This window comes from Tachyglossus aculeatus, chromosome 16, assembly GCF_015852505.1.
Source record: "Tachyglossus aculeatus isolate mTacAcu1 chromosome 16, mTacAcu1.pri, whole genome shotgun sequence".
Taxonomy (NCBI): domain Eukaryota; kingdom Metazoa; phylum Chordata; class Mammalia; order Monotremata; family Tachyglossidae; genus Tachyglossus; species Tachyglossus aculeatus.
The window spans coordinates 10,640,641-10,663,317 of record NC_052081.1 but is presented as its reverse complement, the minus strand read 5'-3'; the positions used below and the strand labels follow the sequence as shown (position 1 = coordinate 10,663,317).

The window sequence follows — 22,677 nt, the reverse complement described above, 5'->3', positions numbered from 1 at the left end:
CAGTTGATAAAACAGGAACAGAAGCACAGCGACTTCCCCAAGGTCACGACAGGCAAGTGGTGGAGCTGGTATTAGAACCCAATCCTCTGGCTTCCCCGCTTTATCTACTAGGCCATGCCTACGAGCTTTAAATTAGTCTAAAAGAGTTGGTTATTGTTTATGAAGGTAACTAAATTCCTCTTCACTCTAGGCCTGGAAGCAGTAGAGGTGGGCAATTTTGGTCAGCAGACCACTCCCAGACTTCTGGTGTGTAAAGCCCTCCCTCTTGGCTGGCTGTTAACCCTTCTCACATGCTCACTCTGACATTTATATCCTGCCAGTGCAACCACTTCCTCCTGTGCCTGTTCCTATCTGGCTCCAAGACGACCACAGAGTCATTCATTTATACCACAGCTTGATGTTCTCAGTGTCAGGGCATGCCAGGAGGTTGTATCTGCAACCACAGCTACGTTGACTTCACCCAAGAGTCTATGAAGGTGGAAGTAGCTGGCTAAGAGCCGGACTCGATTGCCTCTTTTGATGCTAAGGCCCATGGAGAAGCAGCATGGCTAAGTGGAAAGAGCATGGGCTTTGGAGTCAGTGGTCATGGGTTCAAATCCCAGCTCCCCTAATTGTCAGCTGTGTGTGACTTTGGGCAAGTCACTTAATTTCTCTGTGCCTCAGAGAAAATGGGGATTGACTGTGAGCCCTCTGAGGGACAACCTGATCACTCTGTAGCCTCCCCAGCGCTTAGAACAGTGCTTTGCACATAGTAAGCACTTAATAAATGCCATCATTATTATTATACTTGCTCATCCTCCTTGAAGCGCTAGAACAGGAGCCTCTGAGATCAGGTGGGTGAGAGGGTAGAGCACTCCCCTCTCACCCACCTGCAGTAAGCTCCCTCAGAGAATTAATCCTAAAGTATTGACATCACTCCCAGTTCTTAAGACTTTCTAAGGTGCTGAGAAATAGTTCTGGCAAGTAATAGAAGCAAATAAAAAATTATTTCATGATAGGGACGGTTGAAATAGGGTGAAAGGATCCTGAAGAGATTAGTACTTGAATTTTGGGAGTGTTTTCAAAATATTTCATAACAAAAAGGGAGAGAAGTCCATTGATCATGCTTAAGAGGAGAAATTCCCACTCAGAGAACACCCAAGCTCAATTTACAGGTAATTCACAGTCCAGAGTTGAAGCTCTAAAGAGTCTCTGCTACCTAAAGTTAGTTGCAACAGGGTAGTACAGCAATCTAGGGTAGTATTAACTATTCGTACTGAGTGTTTTATTTCACAAACCAAACTCAGAGACAGATGTTCTCTATTAGTCTTTGTTTAGCTGATCTGTTCAAAATAAGAGTCTGTTGCCTTCAAAAGGAATGAGCTATCTTCTGGGACAGCAACAGATTGCTGCAGACTGATAATTCCAGATTTAAAAGAACTTTTTAATAAGCAACTGAAGCTAACAAAGACCTATGATGTTCTGATTAGATCAATATATTTAAAGAGTGGCATTTGTAGTAAGCCACACAATCAAGTACCAAATCAATACTTCTGAACTTGCAGTTGACAGTCCTTAATCACTATAATTTCAGATTACACTATAATGAACCCTGCAACTGCTATAGTGAAAAGCTTCACTGTTCATCACACCGCAGTGGGTCCATGTTGCAGTTAAGGGCTGCCACCGACTCTCTGGTCTTACCTCTTCTCCAGAAGTCCTGTTGACTGACCAAAAGACTGGAAAAATAAAACTCCAGGCAAGCCACCCGACCTTCCCTGGCAGGAAGCCTTGGCTTACCCCACTCAGTGACTGCAGCACTAAGTGCTATAATCTCTGAGGGAGCGAGAATATGATCGCAGGGCAAATTGGACAAACAAGATCTAGTCAGGGCCACCCCCATCAGGGCACATGTTCCCTGCCTGGCAAACTACAGCACTGACATCTGCAAGACAAGGCCAACAGGACATAAAGGAAAGGAATCAAATCCCACCCAAACCCCAGGACCTCCTGGCTTCCTAGAGAAAAAGCATGCACCAACCAGCCAGAGGTTTCAAGGGAGGCTAACTACATGACCTTAGGACGGGAGGCCCAGGACTGCAGGTGCTCTGACAGACAAATAAAGCTATAGGTGGCCCCTGATTAGGTAAGGGGGTAGGGATGGAGCACTAAACAAAGATCACCACCAAACAAAAAACCCACCAAAAGATACAATACTTACTGAGCACTTACTCTATGCTGAGCACTGTACTAAGCACAACACAAGAAATTTTTTTTATAATGTTGGAAAAATATATTTGAGGCTTAATTCCATTATTTTAAAAAAACTTGCTAGAATATGCCCCCAAATATTTTTAAAACGGGAATTTCATCATCAGCATGGCTATCAGTGGGAGGAATGTACCCTTTCCAAAGCATTAAAAATAATTAAAAAGCACCTTCCTATTTACAGTTCATTGAGACAACTCGGTGGAATTTGCCTCTGCTTAAAACAAATTCTATCATATTTCTACAAGGACAGAGTTGCCAACTACAACCAAGGAACTACAACTACTCCTGAATTTGGCTCCTATTCCGTGTTATACTTGCATAGACCATGTGATAAATGAGAAATTGAGGAATACTCAATTCCATATAAGCTTGGGAAAAATTCACAAGTTTATAGCAGGCTCTTTCTAGAAAAAATTAATATTTATGCAAAGTCCTTTGCTTTTATGAGGTCTTTATCAGAGGAGTATGTATGTGAGTTTTTCTGAACAAGAACTAAAGATGAAGATTACCCAATAAATGAACTTTTTACTGGGTTGGATGTCCCTTTCTCTAAGGACAAAGCCACAAACAGTTCCCCACTGGACTGTGTGCTCATTGTGGGCAGGGAATGTGTTTACCAACTTTGTTATATTGTACTCCAAGTGCTTAGTACAGTGATCTGCAAACAGTAAGTGCTCAGTTAATATCACATTAAAAATGTAGTAAAGGAAGCTCCAGTTCACTCCCTTCCTGGAGCATAGGTGCTATTAAAACAAACTCCAATAAGTAAACACTTATTTTCTATCTGTGGGCAGAGTTGGGGAGAAGACAGAGCATAGTTTATTAGTCTCGTAAATAATTAGCTAAAAACCTCACAGGAAATGCTTATTAAAATTCCGGTAAACCCCTAAAGGAAGAGCATTTCTAAAAAGCCAACTATTCAAAGTGCAGATTTTAGCACCAGGTTACCAAAAATCTTGCATTTGATAAGTCAAAAATGAAGGGACTAAAATGAATTGAGGTCACCTGAGTTTAGCCTGTTCTAAATGATGGTAAATCCCACCCTAAGTGGGAAAAGACTGTTTCCGCTAAACGATTTAACATGAATTTGCCTTATACGGTCCATTTGGTACCTTTGAACTACATTTTAGTGCTTTGGCAATAACAGTACTATTTACCTCTGCTTCTGCTGTAAGCTGTATTTTCTTCCTTATCAGTTGCTGGATGTCAAGTCGACCTGAGGAGGGAGACAAAAAAAACTGTATATATGTCCCATTTTCAACTGACCAATACAGCTAGTTGCCATGCTTGGGAGAACATGAGAAAAACACATCTTAAAATGAAAAGACTCAGACTCCCTTCCCCATCTCCACTCTCCCTTCCTTCCCAGTCTCCCCCACCAACATCTCTCCCCGTTTCCAGGGCTAGATGACCTTAGGTAGTTACAACTTCTCTCCCAACTATTCCAACTCACCCTTTTCCCCCCCATGACCACTGTACTCCCCCCATCCCCCAAGTGCCTTCAGACCCATTGCAACTGCTTCAATGCCATTCCGGGACTAGACTCACTTGGCAGCTGTTCCATGTCCCAGTCTTCCTATGGTTCAAGTTTCAGCATATTCATGCTTTTTCAGCATAATCTTTTTAATCATACCCTACTGTTACTCACAAAGGTACAATACAGAGTAGCAAAGGGTCACCATAAAGAATAAGAAATGTCATTACTGGTTCAGACCAATGATCCATTCATCCCAACTTTGTTTTAAAGAGTTACAACTAAACTTCTGGAGGAACTAAATGATGATTGCCCCTCTAGCATTCATCCTCACAGTAAGGGGATGGAACATTTAATATTAACAACTTTTCCCCTGATGAACCCACTATGGAATACTCATCCATATGAAGAATCCTAATCACCTTTGAATCTGTACAACTTTGTTAGAATAAGTTTTATATCCTTACCACAAGCTATAAGTATTTTCAAGCTTCATAAGGTCATCTCCCTCATCATAATGTTATAGGATTTGGTGAACTCAATTTTTGCCCCATTCACTCTTCATGATTTTATAAACTTCACTCATATCTCCTCTCAACCTGCACATTTTCAGTTTCTCTCATAAGGACTATTTTCTCTATTTCCCTGATCACTCTGGCTGCCTTCTTCTGTACTTTCTACAACTCTATTTTGTTGCCTTCCTAAGACATGTCAAACACAATGCGTTACTGCAGGTGTGGATTTTATAAAGGAGCAAAATAACTCCATGTCTTCTAAGCTCTTCACAATGAGGTCAGATAATGGATCAGTTATTTAACAGAACAGTTGATGATTCCAAGAAATATTTCTTATATTTTACAACCCAGAACCATTACATAGTTTTAGTTTGGATTATTTTCCGATGGGTGCACTACCTTGAGCTTCAATATTGCCCCTGCCAGTTTTCAGTTCAATCAATCTGTTTTAATGGTCCTATAGCACGATTACCCACCCAGAAGAGCTTAGTGTCACTTGCAAATTTGGAGACTTGAATGGAAGCCACACATTTTCTCTGCCAGGTCGTTTGTGAAGTTGGAAAATAAAAGCAGTCCTAGCATGGATCTATCGGGGATCTTGATATTTACATTTCTCAGTCCTGAAGAATGCTTACTTATCTATATTCCTTGTTTATAGTGTAGAGGGGGAGACAAACACTGAACTAAAGTTATAATAGTATTTATCAAGTGCTTACTGTGTTCAGAGCACTGGGAGAAAGTGTGCAGTGGGGAATTAGTCGTGGAATTTATCACTCGAGAGATTCACAATCCATGAAAGGGAAATGATTGAGTATGGGGGTGAAGGTGGGAGGCTTAAGGGGTATAAATCCAAATGAGGACCTAGTCAGGGATGGCCTCTTGGAAGACATGTGATTTTAATAGGGGCTATGACAAACTTCTGGTTAAGTTAGATTCCAAATTTTGGGGTTTTTTTGTTTTCTTTTTTAAAGGGGTGGGGGGGGGGCATCTTCTCTATCTAGCCCTGTCATTTCCTTCTCTTCCTCTTTTTCTAATGGACATGGAGACTGAATAGGGCCAGCTGATCATTCATTCAATCAATCGTATTTATTGAGCACTTACTGTGTGCGGAGCACTGTACTAAGCACTTGGGAAGTACAAGTCGGCAACATACAGAGACGGTCACTACCCAACAACGGACTCACAGTCTAGAAGGGGATCAGTTAGATTGTGTGAATTTTCTCAACAAGAAGCAAGTTTACACAAAATAATCAGGAGAAATTTGAAGGGAGAAAATGGGACTACTTTTCTGAATTCATCTTCTTTGTTAATTGAGGTTAAAATAAACAAGTTAAATCACCAAGGTCATTTAAAGATATCAGAACCATTTCAAGCAGTTATATATTGCTAGTCCTAGATAAACTATGGTCTGCAAACCCATTGAGCACTGGTGAATCCAAGCTTCTCAAAAGAATAATACAGTCATTCCTGCTACAATGTGTATTTTCATTATGCAATGAATAGGGAAATATGATTACCATAGCCTGAGCTCCTTGAGGGCAGGAAATATGCATTTTGCTTCTGATGTACTCTCCCAAGCACTTTGTTCAGTGTTTTGTGCTCAGGAGTTAATCAAATACCTCTGATTGAGATGGGCTTCTGCCAGGCATGCTGTTTTAAGCAAAGAGGCCTCCTGCGGAAACCGTATTTTAAGCCCTTCACTAGCATTACAAAAGGAAACCAATTGCAAGATTCACTGTTTGCTAGAAACTGATTTTAAACTCAGATTTTACCCTCCAGATGCTAATGACCACTGTCAGAAATTAGTACAACAGTTCACTTTTTCATCTTTCACAAAATTCTTAAGTTTCACCCTGTGTAAGAGGAGACATGTATTATTCAATTGTTTTTGAACCATCTTTCCCAGTGGAAATCAATCAACAGCACTGAGTGCTTACTGTGTGCAGACCACTGAACTAAGCAATTGGGAGAGTACAACAAGGAGCTTAGAGTCTAGAGGGGGAGATGGACATTAAAATACAGATATGAACAGAAGTGTTTTGGGTTTAAGGTAGGGTGAATATCAAGTGCTTAAAAGTGAACAGATCCAAGTACATAGGTGACACAGGAAAGAGCAGGCAAAATTAGGGATAAAGTTTGCAGTAAAGAAATGTCTATAGGTAGGAGAAATGCCTGCATATTTATTTAAATAGCATTTTTACAGACATGTAACAAACCATCCCCACAATATTGTTTGGCAGGAAGGGACTACTGTTATCTCTACTTTCTGGATTACACAAACAAGGTCTAAAAGGCCAACATGGCCTTCACAAGCGTCAAGGGCACATGCAGGAAGAACGTTTCAATTCATCTCTCCTAAAATACCAGACGATACCCACTCTTCAACTTCAGACAACTCTGGGAAGGGAGAAAGGGAAAGGCACCTGGAAAATGTCGTCTACAACTTGAAAAAACTCTGCAGCCACTAGGATGGCTGTGCATGCATTAGGACAGGAGAACAGCAGTCACAACTGGCCATTTTCTATGACACTATCATCCTAGATGATGGCCATGTTGAGCCTATTTTTTAAATAAAGCATCTCTGAGAAAAATTAGAAGTGCCCCCTCATTTTCTAATCCACATTAGATATTGTTGGCCTTGAAAAATATGATTAAACAAAGTCAGTCATTCTCAACTTATCTTGGTAGTCTGTAGGCTGCTTTCCTTTTGGTTTGTTTTAAATATTGATTCTCCCTGGTATGAAAACACCTCACTTCCTATCCCACAGACAACTGTATCTGCAGTCAGCTATAATCACGATTAGTCACATGAAACAGCCAAAACAGGGCCCCTGTCAGTCCTTGGATTTATGGTAAGAAGCCTAAATCAAAGCAAACAAAAGCATATCTACCAAAAGAACTTCAATATTAAGGTAGAATATGCTCCTCAAGTTCTAGAAACTTGATATAGATAAAAAAATTAATCCCAGGTAGGAAGGGGAACAAATCATTTAAACCTACAATTATACATCTGAAATGCACCTCCTCAGACACGATGAGCTTGTGACAACAATTTTCAACTTCAATTAAGTAGAATTTTATAATCCAAACCACTATTCAATACAATAAGTATGCTTGCTCCTGGTTAAGTTTCTAGATATTACTGTCCAGATACAGATACACTGCAGAAGTACAGACTTTGGCACATTGAATACTGTCTGTCACTATATTCTTATTGCATAAGACAAAGAAATACTAATCCTAAAAGCACTAACATATGATGGGCAGAAGCTTGGGGGTAGTGTGCTGAAAAAGCCAAACTAGGAGTTTTAGCGAGGGAACAGATGGCCAAAAAACCCAAACTAGGGGGGTTTGAGAGAAAAGCAAGAGAAGAGGTGAGGACAGGCAACCCCTTGCAGAAACCCTCAAATTTCTCCGACAATTTCTCTCCATAACCCTTCTATGCCCCCATCTAGATGTTGATTGGCCAGAAACTCCTCCAGAAGTGTCTGATAACCATGCAGTATCCTTGCTCATTAATTCAGTAGTTATGCAGCAGTTTTGGTCTTTGCCTCATATGGGTTGCTTTTTGTTAAGCAATTCTTGTCAATATTTTATCCATGAACAGTGAGATCTGAGCTATTATCAAAGGGAGCCAACTTGGTCTTTTGGACACACACACACGCCCCACCCCCCCGGGTCAACTAGGAAGAAGACAAGGCACTATTAGAGGAAAAGGCAAGTATTTCAGTGATAGCACTGCACTAAGTGCTTGGCAAAGTACAACAACAGACACATTCCTTGCCCACAACAAGCTTCCAGTCTAGAGGCAGGGAGACCGACATCAATATAAATAAATTACAGCTATATACATAACTGCAGTAGGGCTGGGGGCAGAGAATGAAGTGAACAAGTCAGGGTGATGCAGAAGGGAGTTGAAGAAAAGGAAAAAAGGGCATAGTCAGAGAAGGCCTCTCGGAGGAGATGTGCTTTTAATAAGGCTTTGAAGTGGGGAAGAATCATTGTCTGTGGGATTTGAAGAGGGAAGGCATTCCAGGCCAGAGGCAGGACGTGGGCCAGTGGTCGGCAGTGAGACTGAGGCACTCAAAGGTGGGAGGATTTCCACACTTGGATATTCTAAACCAAAAATTCTGATAAGACCCTGGAATGCTATGTCTACCATTTGCTACCACTATGATCCAAGCACATATACCACACCTTAACTAGTGCATCAGCCTTCTTGCTGGCTTCCACGCATTCATTCATATTTATTGAGCACTTTCTATGTGCAGAGCACTGTACTAAGCACTTGGAATGTACAATTCTGCAATAAAGAGAGAAAATCCCTGCTCAGAACAGGCTCAGTCTGGAAGGGGGAGGCAGACATCAAAACAATTAAACAAGCATCAGCAGAAATAGAATTATAGATATATAGACACTAAACAAACAGGCATTCATATAAATAGAATTATAGATATGTACACATATACAAGTGCTGTGGGGTGTTGGGGGGGGGAGTAGAGCAAAGGGAGTGAGTCAGGGGGAGGGGACGGGGAGCTGAGGAAAAGGGGGGGCTTAATCTGACTTCCCCTTTCCAGCCCACACTTCACTTTGCTGCCCAGATCTTTTTTCTACGAAACCACTTGGTCCACATCTGCCCCCTCAAGAACCACTAGTGGTTGGTTGCCCCTACCCCTCTGCACATCCCCTCTCCATCCCCCCCATCTTACCTCCTTCCCTTCCCCACAGCACCTGTATATATGTATATATGTTTGCACATATTTTTTACTCTATTTATTATTTTATTTGTACATATCTATTCTATTTATTTTATTTTGTTAGTATGTTTGGTTTTGTTCTCTGTCTCCCCCTTTTAGACTGTGAGCCCACTGTTGGGTAGGGACTGTCTCTATATGTTGCCAATTTGTACTTCCCAAGCGCTCAGTACAGTGCTCTGCACATAGTAAGCGCTCAATAAATACGATTGATGATGACGATGATGCACACAGAAACTCCTTTCCACTGGTTTTAAAGCACTCAATCACCTTGTCCCCTCCTATATCACCTGGTTGATTTCCTGCTGCAACCCAGAACGCTCACTTCATTCCTCTAATGCTAACCTACTCACTGTTCCTCGATCTCATCTACCTTGCTGCTGACCTCTAGCCCACATCCTGCCTCTGGCCTGGAACTCCCTCCCACTTCATATCTGACAGACCAGTCTCTCCAGCTTCAAAGCCTTATTAAAACCTCATCTTCTCCAGGAGCCCTTCCTCAACTAAGCCCTCATTTCCTCTACTTCCTCTCCCTTCTGCAACACCCTTGTACTTGGATACTTTTGTCAGCCCCACAGCACTTGTTTACATTTCTGTAATTTATTTATACTGTCTGTCCATCCCTCTGGACTATAAGCACCTTGTAGGGAGAAAATGTGTGTACCAACTCGGCTGTATTTTACTCTCCCAAGCATTTAGTACAGTAATCAATAAATTCATTCATTCATTCAATAGTATTTATTGAGCGCTTACTGTATGCAGAGCACTGTATTAAGCGCTTGGGAAGTACAGGTTGGCAACATATAGATACCGTCCCTACCCAACATTGGGCTCACAGTCTAGAAGGGGGAGACGGACAACAAAACACTAGACAGGTGTCAAAGTCGTCAGAACAAATAGAATTAAAGCTATATGCACATTATTAACAAAATGAATATGATTTGATTGGTCAGGCCTTGAGATCTACAATGCTGAACCTAACAATAACCCAACAGCACATTCTATTACCTGTACAATACCCACGATATTTGTTGTTCAATCACTGAACATGCAGCATGTGCTGCTGGCAGGGCCTTAGGGTTTCAGCAGGCTTACTTATGAATGCACTGCTCACCCCAGATGGAGAAAAGGCTAAAATTTTTCCTTACACAAACCATGCTCAGAGGGCTGCAACCAGGAGGCTTTTTTAGGAGCACAAAGCAGTATCAGAGAGAACAGCTGCAGCACCAAATAAACAAAGAAAAAACATCAGTTTTTACATTTGCAAAGGGGTTAGGCAAAGCATAAATTGATCTGACTTCTAGACTTGTGAGTCCATTAAAACTTTAATAAAAATGGGACACTACCCCCCCCCCACAGTTAAAGTTTGAGATGGTTCTTTAAAGAGCTATAGTCTCACTAGCTCCATAATTCAATTCAAGGTTTCTAAGGCTAACCCTGAAAGCATGATAAGCCAACTTTAGAAGGTTGTGTCAACCTTGACATCTCCTAAATCTAATTCTGCCATGAACTGAAAGTAGGAGAATTCAATCTATTGTTTCCTAAATAAAGTCCACAGTACTCCATACAATAGACACAAATGCCTGGTTGATGTGCTGCGTAAGTACATTTGGCAAGGGTTTGTGTGTTTTAACTAATCTTGTTAAACTGGCTTTGAAGATCTCTATTTCCCATTGTAAAGTTTTCCTTACTTCATCATTTCAGGTATTTTTATATATCAGTACAGAATTTCCAATAAATACTCTTCTACAAAATATACTGGTGTAAGCCATCACATGGAAATGTTACTCAGATATTTAACAGCCAAAAATGAAGAAATGTACCATAAAGCATCTTGAATAATTTTTTCCAGACATGACAAAACTGACTGGCCTATTAATAAGTAACTACTTGGACCTTTAGATATATGTCAGGAGGACCTTCAAATAATAGTTTTCAGCACATTCAGTTCTGTCTACAAAGATTTGTTCTTACTATGTCCAAGAGGATTGGCTAACATGCATGAGATGACAATTCTTCTTGTTCCTGGTATTCATATACATATTTCCTCAAGCCTTAGACCTTGTGGGAAAAAAGTGCTAGGATATAGATACTTACATGTGAAGTAGTATACGGCACTAATAGACTTCACAATCAAATTATTGGCGGGGGTGGGGGGCCACAGGGGTCAGTGAATCATTTACCTCATCTCTAAGTCAAATGGATAACAGGCAGTCACAATCCATTTATCTATTCCTGCCATGAACTACTACTGACCTGGAGTACCTTTTGAAAGTCTTAACTCATCTCACTTGCATCACACTGGACTCTAGAGCATTGGGATATGAACTGGGGCTAAAGGTTGTAAACAGGAGCTTCTATTCACATGGTTGCTGAAATTCAAAAGCAAAGTTAAGTCACATCACCCTTTGATTGTGTACAGAAACTTCTGACTGACATTCTTTTTTTAAAAACATGATCTGTCAGTGGGTAAAAGGTTAGCAGAAGTTACAAATTTTTAATGTAAGCCTTGGCCCAACACGTCCCCCCCACCAAAAAAAGCTGCAAATAATAATAATGGTATTTGTTAAGTACTATGTGCAAAGCACCGTTCTAAGCCCTGGGTGCAAAAATCCCTAATGAAACCCAGGCAGATCACTTATACTTAAATATCAACCCACCCCATCCCCTGCAAAACAAAAAATAGGCAAAGTGTACCACCCTTTATTATTTAATACTTAAATATGTTTCCCCCACCATCTAGAAAGTATTTCCAGATTTTCACTGAGATGAGTGCACAAACCAACTGACTTAAAATTTTTCTTAGTTTAAGTCTACCGATGCCACAATGAGTCAGTGTCAGGCACTCCAAACTAAAACTGGGTGACAGTTTCCATTGGAACTGAATTCAAGACTATAAAAGATACAATAATCATCCTTGAAAAATCAAGTTAGTTATGAGATACCCCTACTTCTCCCTAATAAGAGGGCATATCAACACAATATAAAACCATGGAGGCTAACCATCCCTTAAAAGAGGGGGAACTTTTCCCACTGAAGTAGTTGAAGGACACACCCCACCACAGCCCCCAACTTTGGGGAGCTGAGCTGAATACTCCTCAGGACATTGGAAATGGGGGATGGTCAAGCCCCCCTAAATCCACAAGGACATCTGACTCATTACTTTAACAGAGGACAGCTAACCGCAGAGGAGGTACCAGCCATCACTCCAAGAGCCCTTCCCTAAGCCCTTTTTTCTTCTTCTCCCTCTCCTTTGTTCACCTAATTTCTATAAATGATTGAAGACCCAATTGGACAGCGGAGTTCAAAGGTGTGCAGGGGTGTTCAAAAGGAGTCTGAAACATGGTGTCCCACTAAGAAGGCTGTTGAACCTAAATTGGACATATACATATATGCATTTATTCAGACAATCTGAAAGAGTTCAGCAAATCTTGGGATGGGAAGATGTGAGGGATGGGGAAAGGAAGGGGAAAGATACCCTTCTTGGTCATATGAACAGGGATCACTGTTACATTCCACTACCCCCAGGAAAGTATAGTATGGAAAGTATAATACAGAGTTGGTAGATTCAATCTTGGCCCACAAGTAGCTTACAGTTTCCCTCTTCTACTCCTTCCATCTTCCCCCACTTAACCCTCTATTCCCTGTCTTCTTAAATCTCCCTTCTACCAGGATCAAAGTGAAAGGTTGGCACCACTGTTAATATCCCTTGCCACTGAAATCACTGAATAATGAGGGTGATTCTGATTTTATGATTAAGTTGCATAGAAAAATCGAGGTGTGTTGCCAAACAAGAAAAAGAAACAAGTTTTGATTGACAAATTATATCAAGATAAGGCTTGCAGTTGAGACTCAGAGATATAAGAAATCTATATGGAATTTGATGTAGTAAAGGCTTAGGAAGTAGGCTAAAACTAAGAAATACTTTTTACCTTCTACAATATAAAAAAAGTATACTACCTAGAATTGGAGAATATTAAATCGATTCTAGGGGGGGATTGGCGGGGGAAGACCAAGCACATATCCTGCAGCATTAGACAACTGGGATCAGCAGCAGGGGCACCACTGGACATGTTTATGTCCCGAGAAAGGATATTAACCTTAAACATTCTTTGCTTCTCCTCCCCTCCCACGTAACCTTAGGCCAAAGTGCTTAGCTTTGGACTCCTACTTGTTCTCTCTCATTTTTTGAACACCACCAGCTGTTAGGAAAGTTCTACAGTTTCCCCCAGCTGGGCTGCACTGCCTACTAAGTACATATATCCAGATCACAGACAGGTCTGTAAAAAGACCAGCAGTACTCAAAACAAACAAAAAGTGTTGGGTAGTGGAGTTAACCTGGGGATATAGTGTGGTGCTTTCAAAATGACATTTTACTAAGAAGAGAAACAAATGCTCTCTAAATAAAAGATGACTTCGAATTTCAATGCAACCACTTCAAGCTAAACCAAGGAAACTATAGAATTGGTTTTAAACTGTAAGTTTTTGAGACGGGAACCATGTCTTTTACCATATCTTCTCTAGTGTTTTTCGAATGGTGGTCTGCACATAATAGGTACTCAATGAAAAGCACTGATTAACTAAAGAGGAAGTGGAGAAAGGAAGTGGAGATCTTTAAGAGTTGAATCTTCAGGTGACAGTCTTACAGTTTCACCCTGCTTGTTTACTACACAAACAAGTTTTATGCTCCAAATCCTTAATTACATCAACCCAGTTCAACTTCACAATAGAGTAATGATTCTGATGCAATATCTATATTGAGAAGCAGCCTGGCTCAGTGGAAAGAGCGCAGGCTTTAGAGTCAGAGGTCATGGGTTCAAATCCCGACTCCACCAATTGTCAGCTGTGTGACTTTGGGCAAGTCACTTAACTTCTCTGGGCCTCAGTTACCTCATCTGCAAAATGGGGATTAAGACTGTGAGCCCCCAGTGGCACAACCTGATCACCTTGTAATCTCCCCAGCACTTAGAACAGTGCTTTGCACACAGCAAGCGCTTAATAAATGCCATTATTGTTATTATTTATAATATATACATAAAAAAGTTAGGGGCAGGGGAAAAAAACCCAGGATACAATGGGGTTTTTTTAATTAAAAAACTAAGGATTACTAGATCCTACCCCGGGTCAAGGATATGTTTCTTAAACCCTTTCCCTTCTAGCCTCCCCATCCAGCCCCCGCCCCCCACCAAAAAAAAAAACTCCTCACAATTTACTAGCTGGAATTCCACTTGACTTTAGCTATGCATTTATTGCCCTTGACTTCTTTTACCCCCTTCTTGAAGAGTCTATACTAGCTTCACAAAATAACCTAGACAGTAAGATTATTTGTGCCTTTCAATGACCAAACTGCACAGTTCTCACCATTATTTGGGGTTTGTGTGACTTGTCCTTCCTCTGGTCTTCTCTGGTTTTCATCTTTCTCAAGGGTCTCATAAGTCGAGGAGTTTAACCGACGGTTTCTCACAGGTTTCTCTTCACCCACCATGATGGAAATATTCTACAGGACAGTAGGCAATAAGTGGCATTATTGTTTTGAATTGAACATCTGGTGTTAAGTGTGTGTTCTAGCCAGAAATTGATTTTATTTTGAGATTGACAAAATGACCTCAAAACTTTGAGACTCTGGAAGACAAATAACAGTGCTTTGCACATAGTAAGCACTTAATAAATGTCATTATTATTATTATGTCTCAATTTTCTTTAATTCTACCTCCACAATATGCCCAGAATTCCCTTATTCTTCTCCATCCAAATGGCCTTCAGACTGGTTCAAGCAATTGCCATATGCCATTGACTACTGCATTGGTCTCTTTGCTGGCCTCCTTATCTCTCTCCTCTCTAGTCCACACTTAACTCTGCTGCCTGGTTTCTTTTGTTTTAAAAAAATAAAAACATACTGCACATCTCCCCACTAATGGTTGCCCAGTCACCTCCGCATCAAGCAGAAATTCTTTACCATCAGATTCAATCAGTTCTCTCCCCCCCCACCCCACCCCCCATTCACTTTTCCTCAGTCCTCTCACTATATTCCAGATGGCTTCTCTAATACCATTCACTGCCCCTCATTTTCACCTCACCCATCTCTTTACTCAATCCCTCCCACTGCCTGGAACTTCCTTCCCCTATTTATCCAACAAACCAGCACTTTCCCCATCTTTAAAACCCTACTTAAATTATACTGCCTCTAGGAAGCCTTCCCTGACTAAACTCCCTTTCCCCGACCCTATCTTCCCTCCTACTGCTTCACCCATAAATTTAAATAATGATGGTATTTGTTAAGCACTTACTATGTATGCCAGGCACTGAACTAAGCACTGGGGAGGATACAAGCAAATTAAGTGGGACACAGTCCCTATCCCATGTGGGGCTCACAGTCTCAGTCCTCATGGAACAGAAACAAGAACATAAATACAAATGTTAACACAAAAAAAAGCAATTAAACAGGTAACAAGCTGAGTGCTGAGGTGGCTGATAGTGTGGATAGTGATAGTACCAAAAGATGGGGATTAATGAGGGCATGCCTCTTGAAAGTGACCTTTAAGAAAGGTTTCAAAAGTGGGGAGAAACCATTTTGATGAATTACAGGGAGAGAGGGGGAAAAGCACGTACCATGGATTGGATTTCTGAACGAGGTAGAGTTAGACGGTTGCTGGGAAGGGGAATTAATATGAGCTAGTAGGTGAGGAGAGAGTTGAAGGAGAATCTGATGCCAGGGGTCAGCGGGTATAATTTCATTGAAGGATGGGTGTGAAGTGTCCTAAGATGGTGTTTGAAGTTGATGACCTGGGTCACTGTATTATAGAGACTGAAGAGGGGAGAAAAATGAAGGCTGGATACATACAGAGGCTGTTATATTAAAAGTCAAGCTGGAAGATGATGAGGGATTGAACCAGGGTAGTGGAAGGAACCATCCAAATTCCTTCCTTGTAGTAACACAAAACACAGCCCCACTGCCTCACAGACTTTTACTACTAGGAAAATAGAGAAGCAGCATGGCTTAGTGGCAAGAGCCCGCGCTTGGGAGTCAGAGGTCATGAGTTCAAATCCCAGCTCTGCCGCTTGTCAGCTGTGTGACTTTGGGCAAGTCACTCAACTTCTCTGTGCCTCAGTTACCTCACCTGTAAAATTGGGATTAAGATTGTGCCCGACATGGGACAACTTGATCACCTTGTATCCTACCCAGCGCTTAGAACAGTGCTTTGCACATAGTAACCGCTTAACAAATACCAAAATTATTATTATTACTACACAGCTGTCCCTACCAGCAGTGGGCTTTTTTGTTGCTGTTTTGTGAGAGGATGGAGGCAGAGGACGGGACAGCAGAAAAGGAAGTTTGGAATTTAATAAGAAAAATATTCAAAGTTAGTCACTTCACAGTGGCTGTGGTTTGGGGGACAGTGTTTTAAACTTATAAGCAGAAGCCCATGCATTCATCTAGATGAATACACATGACTCAACTTCACAAATCATATGGGGAGACCTCAAAAAATCCAAAAAGAGATATATCACATGAACACACCCTCTTTCACAATTCTCTCCTACATAAAGCAATAAAAAGTTGTGGCAGCAGCATAACAGGCCCCTAGGTGAAACAAAAATTAGAACAAGAACCGTGTTTTAAACCAACTGGTCTGGAGCACAGAGTTAGTTAGCAACAATACTTTGCACTTCAGAACACCTTTATAATGCTCTTATTCCAATATGGAGCAAGGGCTACTAACAGTAGTTGAAGCTGACTTGATTTCAGACTTGTGCCTGGGCAAAAGAATCAGTAGGGGGGAAAAAAGTGAAACATATCCCATTGATAGATTCAGATTTAAAGAATGCTATTCAAAGGGTCATTTCCCCCAAATCCTTTCAGTTGAGGAAAGAAGACACTGTGGATTGACAAAAAAGTGTGTTACAAGTTCAATCCCAAATCCCTTCCCTGAATATCTTAACTGCCTTTTTGAAGCTCTGGAACTTGTTTTACAGCACAGGTCTCAATCAGAGCTCTCCTACCACTGACTGGACTCTGAGTTATTTCATGCACTTGATGATAGTAAGCAGAAGTTGCTTGAGCATAGGCAGTTACTTCAGTTCAGAAGGAGCGGGAATTAAGTAAATCTGTTCTTTTTTAGGTTTTTGATTCAGCAGTACCTTGCTCTAAACTAATTCTTGTTCCACACTGATCTGTACTTTAAGGAAATAACATCGAAATCTGAACTACCCCATGCTACTGTGTAAAACCTTTTTTCCAGCGGTCTGTCTTGTCAGCATTAACCCCCAATGTCAATTTACAAATCTGTTTAAATTTGATTTATACATCTCAGGAGTGCTGTGCAGCACCTCTTCACAATACTCAAACAAGTGAGGAAAGGGCCGGAAGCTCAGGATTTTATCTTAGACAGTCCTGCAAACCCTTAGGATCCTGCTTTTAGATTTTGCAACATGAAAAAGCTGATCTTTCATACTGACGCCTGATCCAAATTTTATTATTTAAATCTACATTTAACACTGATTTGCTTTGAGTTGCTTTTCTCAGAAGAAAAACTTGGCATGAAAGTGCGGGACAACAATATAGCAAGACATAGTACCTGTACTTTTATGGATTTGAAAGCATGATAATTGTAAAAACAATGAAAGTTTCTCCCTTTAACAACTGTGTTCACTATTCAGAATCCCTTCACCCCAGTTCTCTATCCTTCAAAACCAATCCTCTGGTCTTGTGAATCCATTTCTGTGATAAACAGTTCACATGGCACCAAACCAAAGAATGAACTGATTTGAGTCCAGTACAATACGAGGCACACAGGACGTTAGCAGTAACATTAGTATATTTCCCGGATATACTTCAAAGAAAAGTGTTCTATAGCATTGTCTTTGTGGTTAGTATTAATGCCGGAGGCATAACTTTCAAGGGTTCCTAGGTGTTTAAGTAGATTCTTTTTAAGTAGATTAAGTAGTTTATTTTTAATAGAGCCATTAGAGAAGTCGATAGCAGTCCAGTTATTTACGAAATGAACTCCACCAAAAGAGGAAGGTCACCCTATTTTTAATATCAAGTTACAGTCCAAGAGGATTTGATTTCCGCCGTCCCTCGGCCAGCCCCCTCACCACTGAAAAGCCAAAGAATGAACTGATTTGAGTCCAGTACAATATGAGGCACACAGGAAGTTGGCATTAACATTAGTATATTTCCCGGATATACTTCAAAGAAGAGTGTTTCATAGCACTGTCATTGCGGTTAGTATTAATGCCGTAGGCGTAACTTTCAAGGGCTCCTAGGTGTTTAAATAGATTCTTTTTAAGTAGATTAGATTAAGTAGTTTATTTTTAATAGAGCCATTAGAGCTGAAGTCGATAACAGTCCAGTTATTTACAAAATGAACTCCATCAAAAGATGAACGTCACCCTCTTTTTAATATCAAGTTACAGTCCAAGAGGATTTGATTTCCGCCGTCCTTAGGCCAGCCCCCTCACTCTTAGATAAGGGGGTGGCTGCAGATTTCCTGCTGGTGATTAACTTCCTTTATTCCGTGATTTCTCGGCGGGTCACGGGATACGGGGCGCCAAATTCCCAGGTCTCAAAGCGCCAGGAATGAATCGCCGCGGAGGGCTCGGACGAGATACGGGCTCCGTGTGAGCCCGTTGTTGGGGAGGGACCCTCTCTGTATGTTGCCAACTTGTACTTCCCAAGCGCTTAGTCCAGTGCTCTGCACACAGTCAGAGCTCAATGAAGACGACTGAATCGGGGGACCACCCACGCATGCACACACACAGATTCATTCATTCAATCGTATTTATTGAGCGCTTACTGTGTGCAGAACACTGGACTAAGCGCTTGGGAAGTACAAGTTGGCAACGTATAGAGATGGTCCCTACCCAACAGCGGGCTCACAGTCTAGAAGGGGGAGACAGGCAAGAAAACATATTAAAATAAAATAGAATAAATATGCACAAATAAAATAGAGTAATACGTACAAATATATATACATATGCATTCATTCAATCGTATTTACTGAGCGCTTACTGTGTGCAGAGCACTGTACTAAGGGCTTGGGAAGTAGAAGTTGGCAACATAAAGAGACGGTCCCTACCCAACAGCGGGCTCACAGTCTAGAAGGGGGAGACAGGCAACAAAACATATTAAAATAAAATAGAATAAATATGCACAAATAAAATAGAGTAATACGTACAAATATATATACATATTCATTCATTCAATCGTATTTATTGAGCGCTTACTGTGTGCAGAGCACTGGACTAAGGGCTTGGGAAGTAGAAGTTGACAACATAAAGAGACGGTCCCTACCCAACAGCGGGCTCACAGTCTAGAAGGGGGAGACAGAGAACAAAAGAAAACACATTAACAAAATAAAATAAATAGAACAAATATGTACAAATAAAATAGAGTAATAAATACGTACAAATATATATACATATTCATTCATTCGTATTTATTGAGCGCTTACTGTGGGCAGAGCACTGGACTAAGCGCTTGGGAAGTACAAGTTGGCAACATATAGAGCCCACTGTTGGGTAGGGACCGTCTCTAGATGTTGCCAACTTGTACTTCCCAAGCGCTTAGTCCAGTGCTCTGCACACAGTAAGCGCTCAATAAATACGATTGATTGATTGATATAGAGACGGTCCCTACCCAACAGCGGGCTCACAGTCTAGAAGGGGGAGACAGACAACAAAACATATTAACAAAATAAAATAAAAAGAATATGTGCAAATAAAATAGAGTAATAAATACGTACAAACACATATTTATATACAGGTGCTGTGGGGAGGGGAAGGAAGTAAGGCTGGGGGGATGGGGAGGGGGAGAGGAAGGAGGAGGCTCAGTCTGGGAAGGCCTCCTGGAGGAGGTGAGCTCTCCGTATTCATCCATTCATTCAATCGTATTTATTGAGCACTTGTACTTCCCAAGCGCTTAGTCCAGTGCTCTGCACACCGTAAGCGCTCAATAAATACGATTGATTGATTGATATAGAGACGGTCCCTACCCAACAGCGGGCTCACAGTCTAGAAGGGGGAAGACAGACAACAAAACACATTAACAAAACAAAATAAAAAGAATAAATATGTGCAAATAAAATAGAGTAATAAATACGTACAAACATATATATTTATATACAGGTGCTGTGGGGAGGGGAAGGAGGTAGGGCGGGGGGGATGGGGAGGGGGAGAGGAAGGGGGGGCTCAGTCTGGGAAGGCCTCCTGGAGGAGGTGAGCTCTCAGTATTCATTCATTCATTCGTATTTATTGAGCACTTGTACTTCCCAAGCGCTTAGTCCAGTGCTCTGCACACAGTAAGCGCTCAATAAATACGACTGATTGATTGATATAGAGACGGTCCCTACCCAACAGCGGGCTCACAGTCTAGAAGGGGGAGACAGACAACAAAACATATTAACAAAATAAAATAAAAAGAATATGTGCAAATAAAATAGAGTAATAAATACGTACAAACACATATTTATATACAGGTGCTGTGCGGAGGGGAAGGAAGTAAGGCTGGGGGGATGGGGAGGGGGAGAGGAAGGAGGGGGCTCAGTCTGGGAAGGCCTCCTGGAGGAGGTGAGCTCTCAGTATTCATTCATTCATTCGTATTTATTGAGCACTTGTACTTCCCAAGCGCTTAGTCCAGTGCTCTGCACACCGTAAGCGCTCAATAAATACGATTGATTGATTGATATAGAGACGGTCCCTACCCAACGGCGGGCTCACAGTCTAGAAGGGGGAGACAGACAACAAAACATATTAACAAAATAAAATAAAAAGAATATGTGCAAATAAAATAGAGTAATAAATACGTACAAACACATATTTATATACAGGTGCTGTGGGGAGGGGAAGGAAGTAAGGCTGGGGGGGATGGGGAGGGGGAGAGGAAGGAGGGGGCTCAGTCTGGGAAGGCCTCCTGGAAGAGGCGAGCTTTCAGTATTCATTCATTCATTCGTATTTATTGAGCACTTGTACTTCCCAAGCGCTTAGTCCAGTGCTCTGCACACCGTAAGCGCTCAATAAATACGATTGATTGATTGATATAGAGACGGTCCCTACCCAACGGCGGGCTCACAGTCTAGAAGGGGGAAGACAGACAACAAAACACATTAACAAAACAAAATAAAAAGAATAAATATGTGCAAATAAAATAGAGTAATAAATACGTACAAACATATATATTTATATACAGGTGCTGTGGGGAGGGGAAGGAGGTAGGGCGGGGGGGATGGGGAGGGGGAGAGGAAGGAGGGGGCTCAGTCTGGGAAGGCCTCCTGGAGGAGGTGACCTCTCAGTATTCATCCATTCATTCATTCGTATTTATTGAGCACTTGTACTTCCCAAGCGCTTAGTCCAGTGCTCTACACACAGTAAGCGCTCAACAGACACGATTGATTGATTGATTGATATAGAGACGGTCCCTACCCAACAGCGGGCTCACAGTCTAGAAGGGGGAGACAGACAACAAAACATATTAACAAAATAAAATAAAAAGAATAAATACGTGCAAATAAATACGTACAAACACCTAGACATGTGCTGTGGGAAGGGGAAGGAGGTAAGGCGGGGGAGATGGCTCAGTCTGGGAAGGCCTCCTGGAGGAGGTGAGCTCTCAGTAGTCATCCATTCATTCAGTGGTCTTTATTGAGCGCTTCCTGTGTGCAGAGCACTGTACTAAGCGCTTGGGAATACAAGTTGGCAACATCTAGAGACGGTCCCTCCCCAACAGCGGGCTCCCAGTCTAGAAGGGGGAGAAGGGCTTTGAAGGGAGCTAGCTGGGCGGCGGAGGGAAGGGCAGGGATAGGAGAAGGAAGAAGCCGGGAATGTTACCTGGTGTCCCGCCCGGGAAACGCAGGTTTCCCCCGGGCCCCGCTCGACGCGTCCGCCACCGCCGACCGCCGAGGGGAACTAAAGCGGGAGGCCGAGCGGCCAACCCGCCCGCCGCCTTCTTCAGCCCTCCCTTTACGTCACGCTGTGACGTTGACAAATCGCGGGCCTCTCATTGGCCGGGCCGCCGGCCGGGCCCCGCCCCCCGCCCCCAGGCCCCGCCCCCCGCGCACGCGCCGGATCGCCTGGCGCCGTGCCGCGTGGCAGGGCGGCGCGTGACCTCCCGCCCCCGCCCCACCGGCCACGCGCCCCCCCCAGGGGGCGGAGTCTCCGGGGCCTGTCAATCAACTTCAGGTCAATCAATCAATCCTATTGATTGAGCGCTTACTCTTACATTGGACTAAGCGCTTGGGAAGTACAAATTGGCAACATGTAGAGACAGTCCCTACCCAACAGTGGGCTCACAGTCTAGAATCGATCAATCGTATTTATTGAGCGCTTACTTTGTGCAGAGCACTGGACTAAGCGCTTGGGAAGTCCAAGTTGGCAACATCTAGAGACAGTCCCTATCCAACAGTGGGCTCACAGTCTAGAATCGATCAATCATCAATCGTATTTATTGAGCGCCTACTGTGTGCAGAGCACTGGACTAAGCGCTTGGGAAGTACAAGTTGGCAACATCTAGAGACGGTTCCTACCCAACAGTGGACTCACAGTCTAGAAGGGGGAGGTAGAGAACAAAACATATTAACAAAATAAAATAAATAGAATATGTACAAGTAAAATAGAGTAATAAATACGTACAAGCATATATACATATATACAGGTGCTGTGGGGAGGGGAAGGAGATAAGGCGGGGGGA

At 42.1% G+C, this 22,677-nt stretch overlaps 1 protein-coding gene across 2 annotated transcripts in view; it reads right to left on the bottom strand.

Annotated features, from left to right (window-relative positions):
- SOAT1 (sterol O-acyltransferase 1) overlaps positions 1 to 21,885 on the bottom strand; it is a 43,815-nt gene extending 21,930 nt beyond the window's left edge. The window contains exons 1-3 of one of the 2 annotated variants that reach the window (XM_038757600.1): positions 21,819 to 21,885; positions 14,355 to 14,490; positions 3,408 to 3,466 (exon numbers count right to left, since the gene is read on the bottom strand). In XM_038757600.1, the coding sequence (XP_038613528.1) occupies positions 3,408 to 3,466; positions 14,355 to 14,478 (183 nt within the window). In that variant the 5' untranslated portion in view covers positions 14,479 to 14,490; positions 21,819 to 21,885. Of the gene's footprint in view, positions 1 to 3,407; positions 3,467 to 11,249; positions 11,295 to 14,354; positions 14,491 to 21,818 lie in introns of those variants that run through there. The other variant, XM_038757601.1, reaches the window with a different exon arrangement.
- Positions 21,886 to 22,677: the final 792 nt, after the last annotated feature.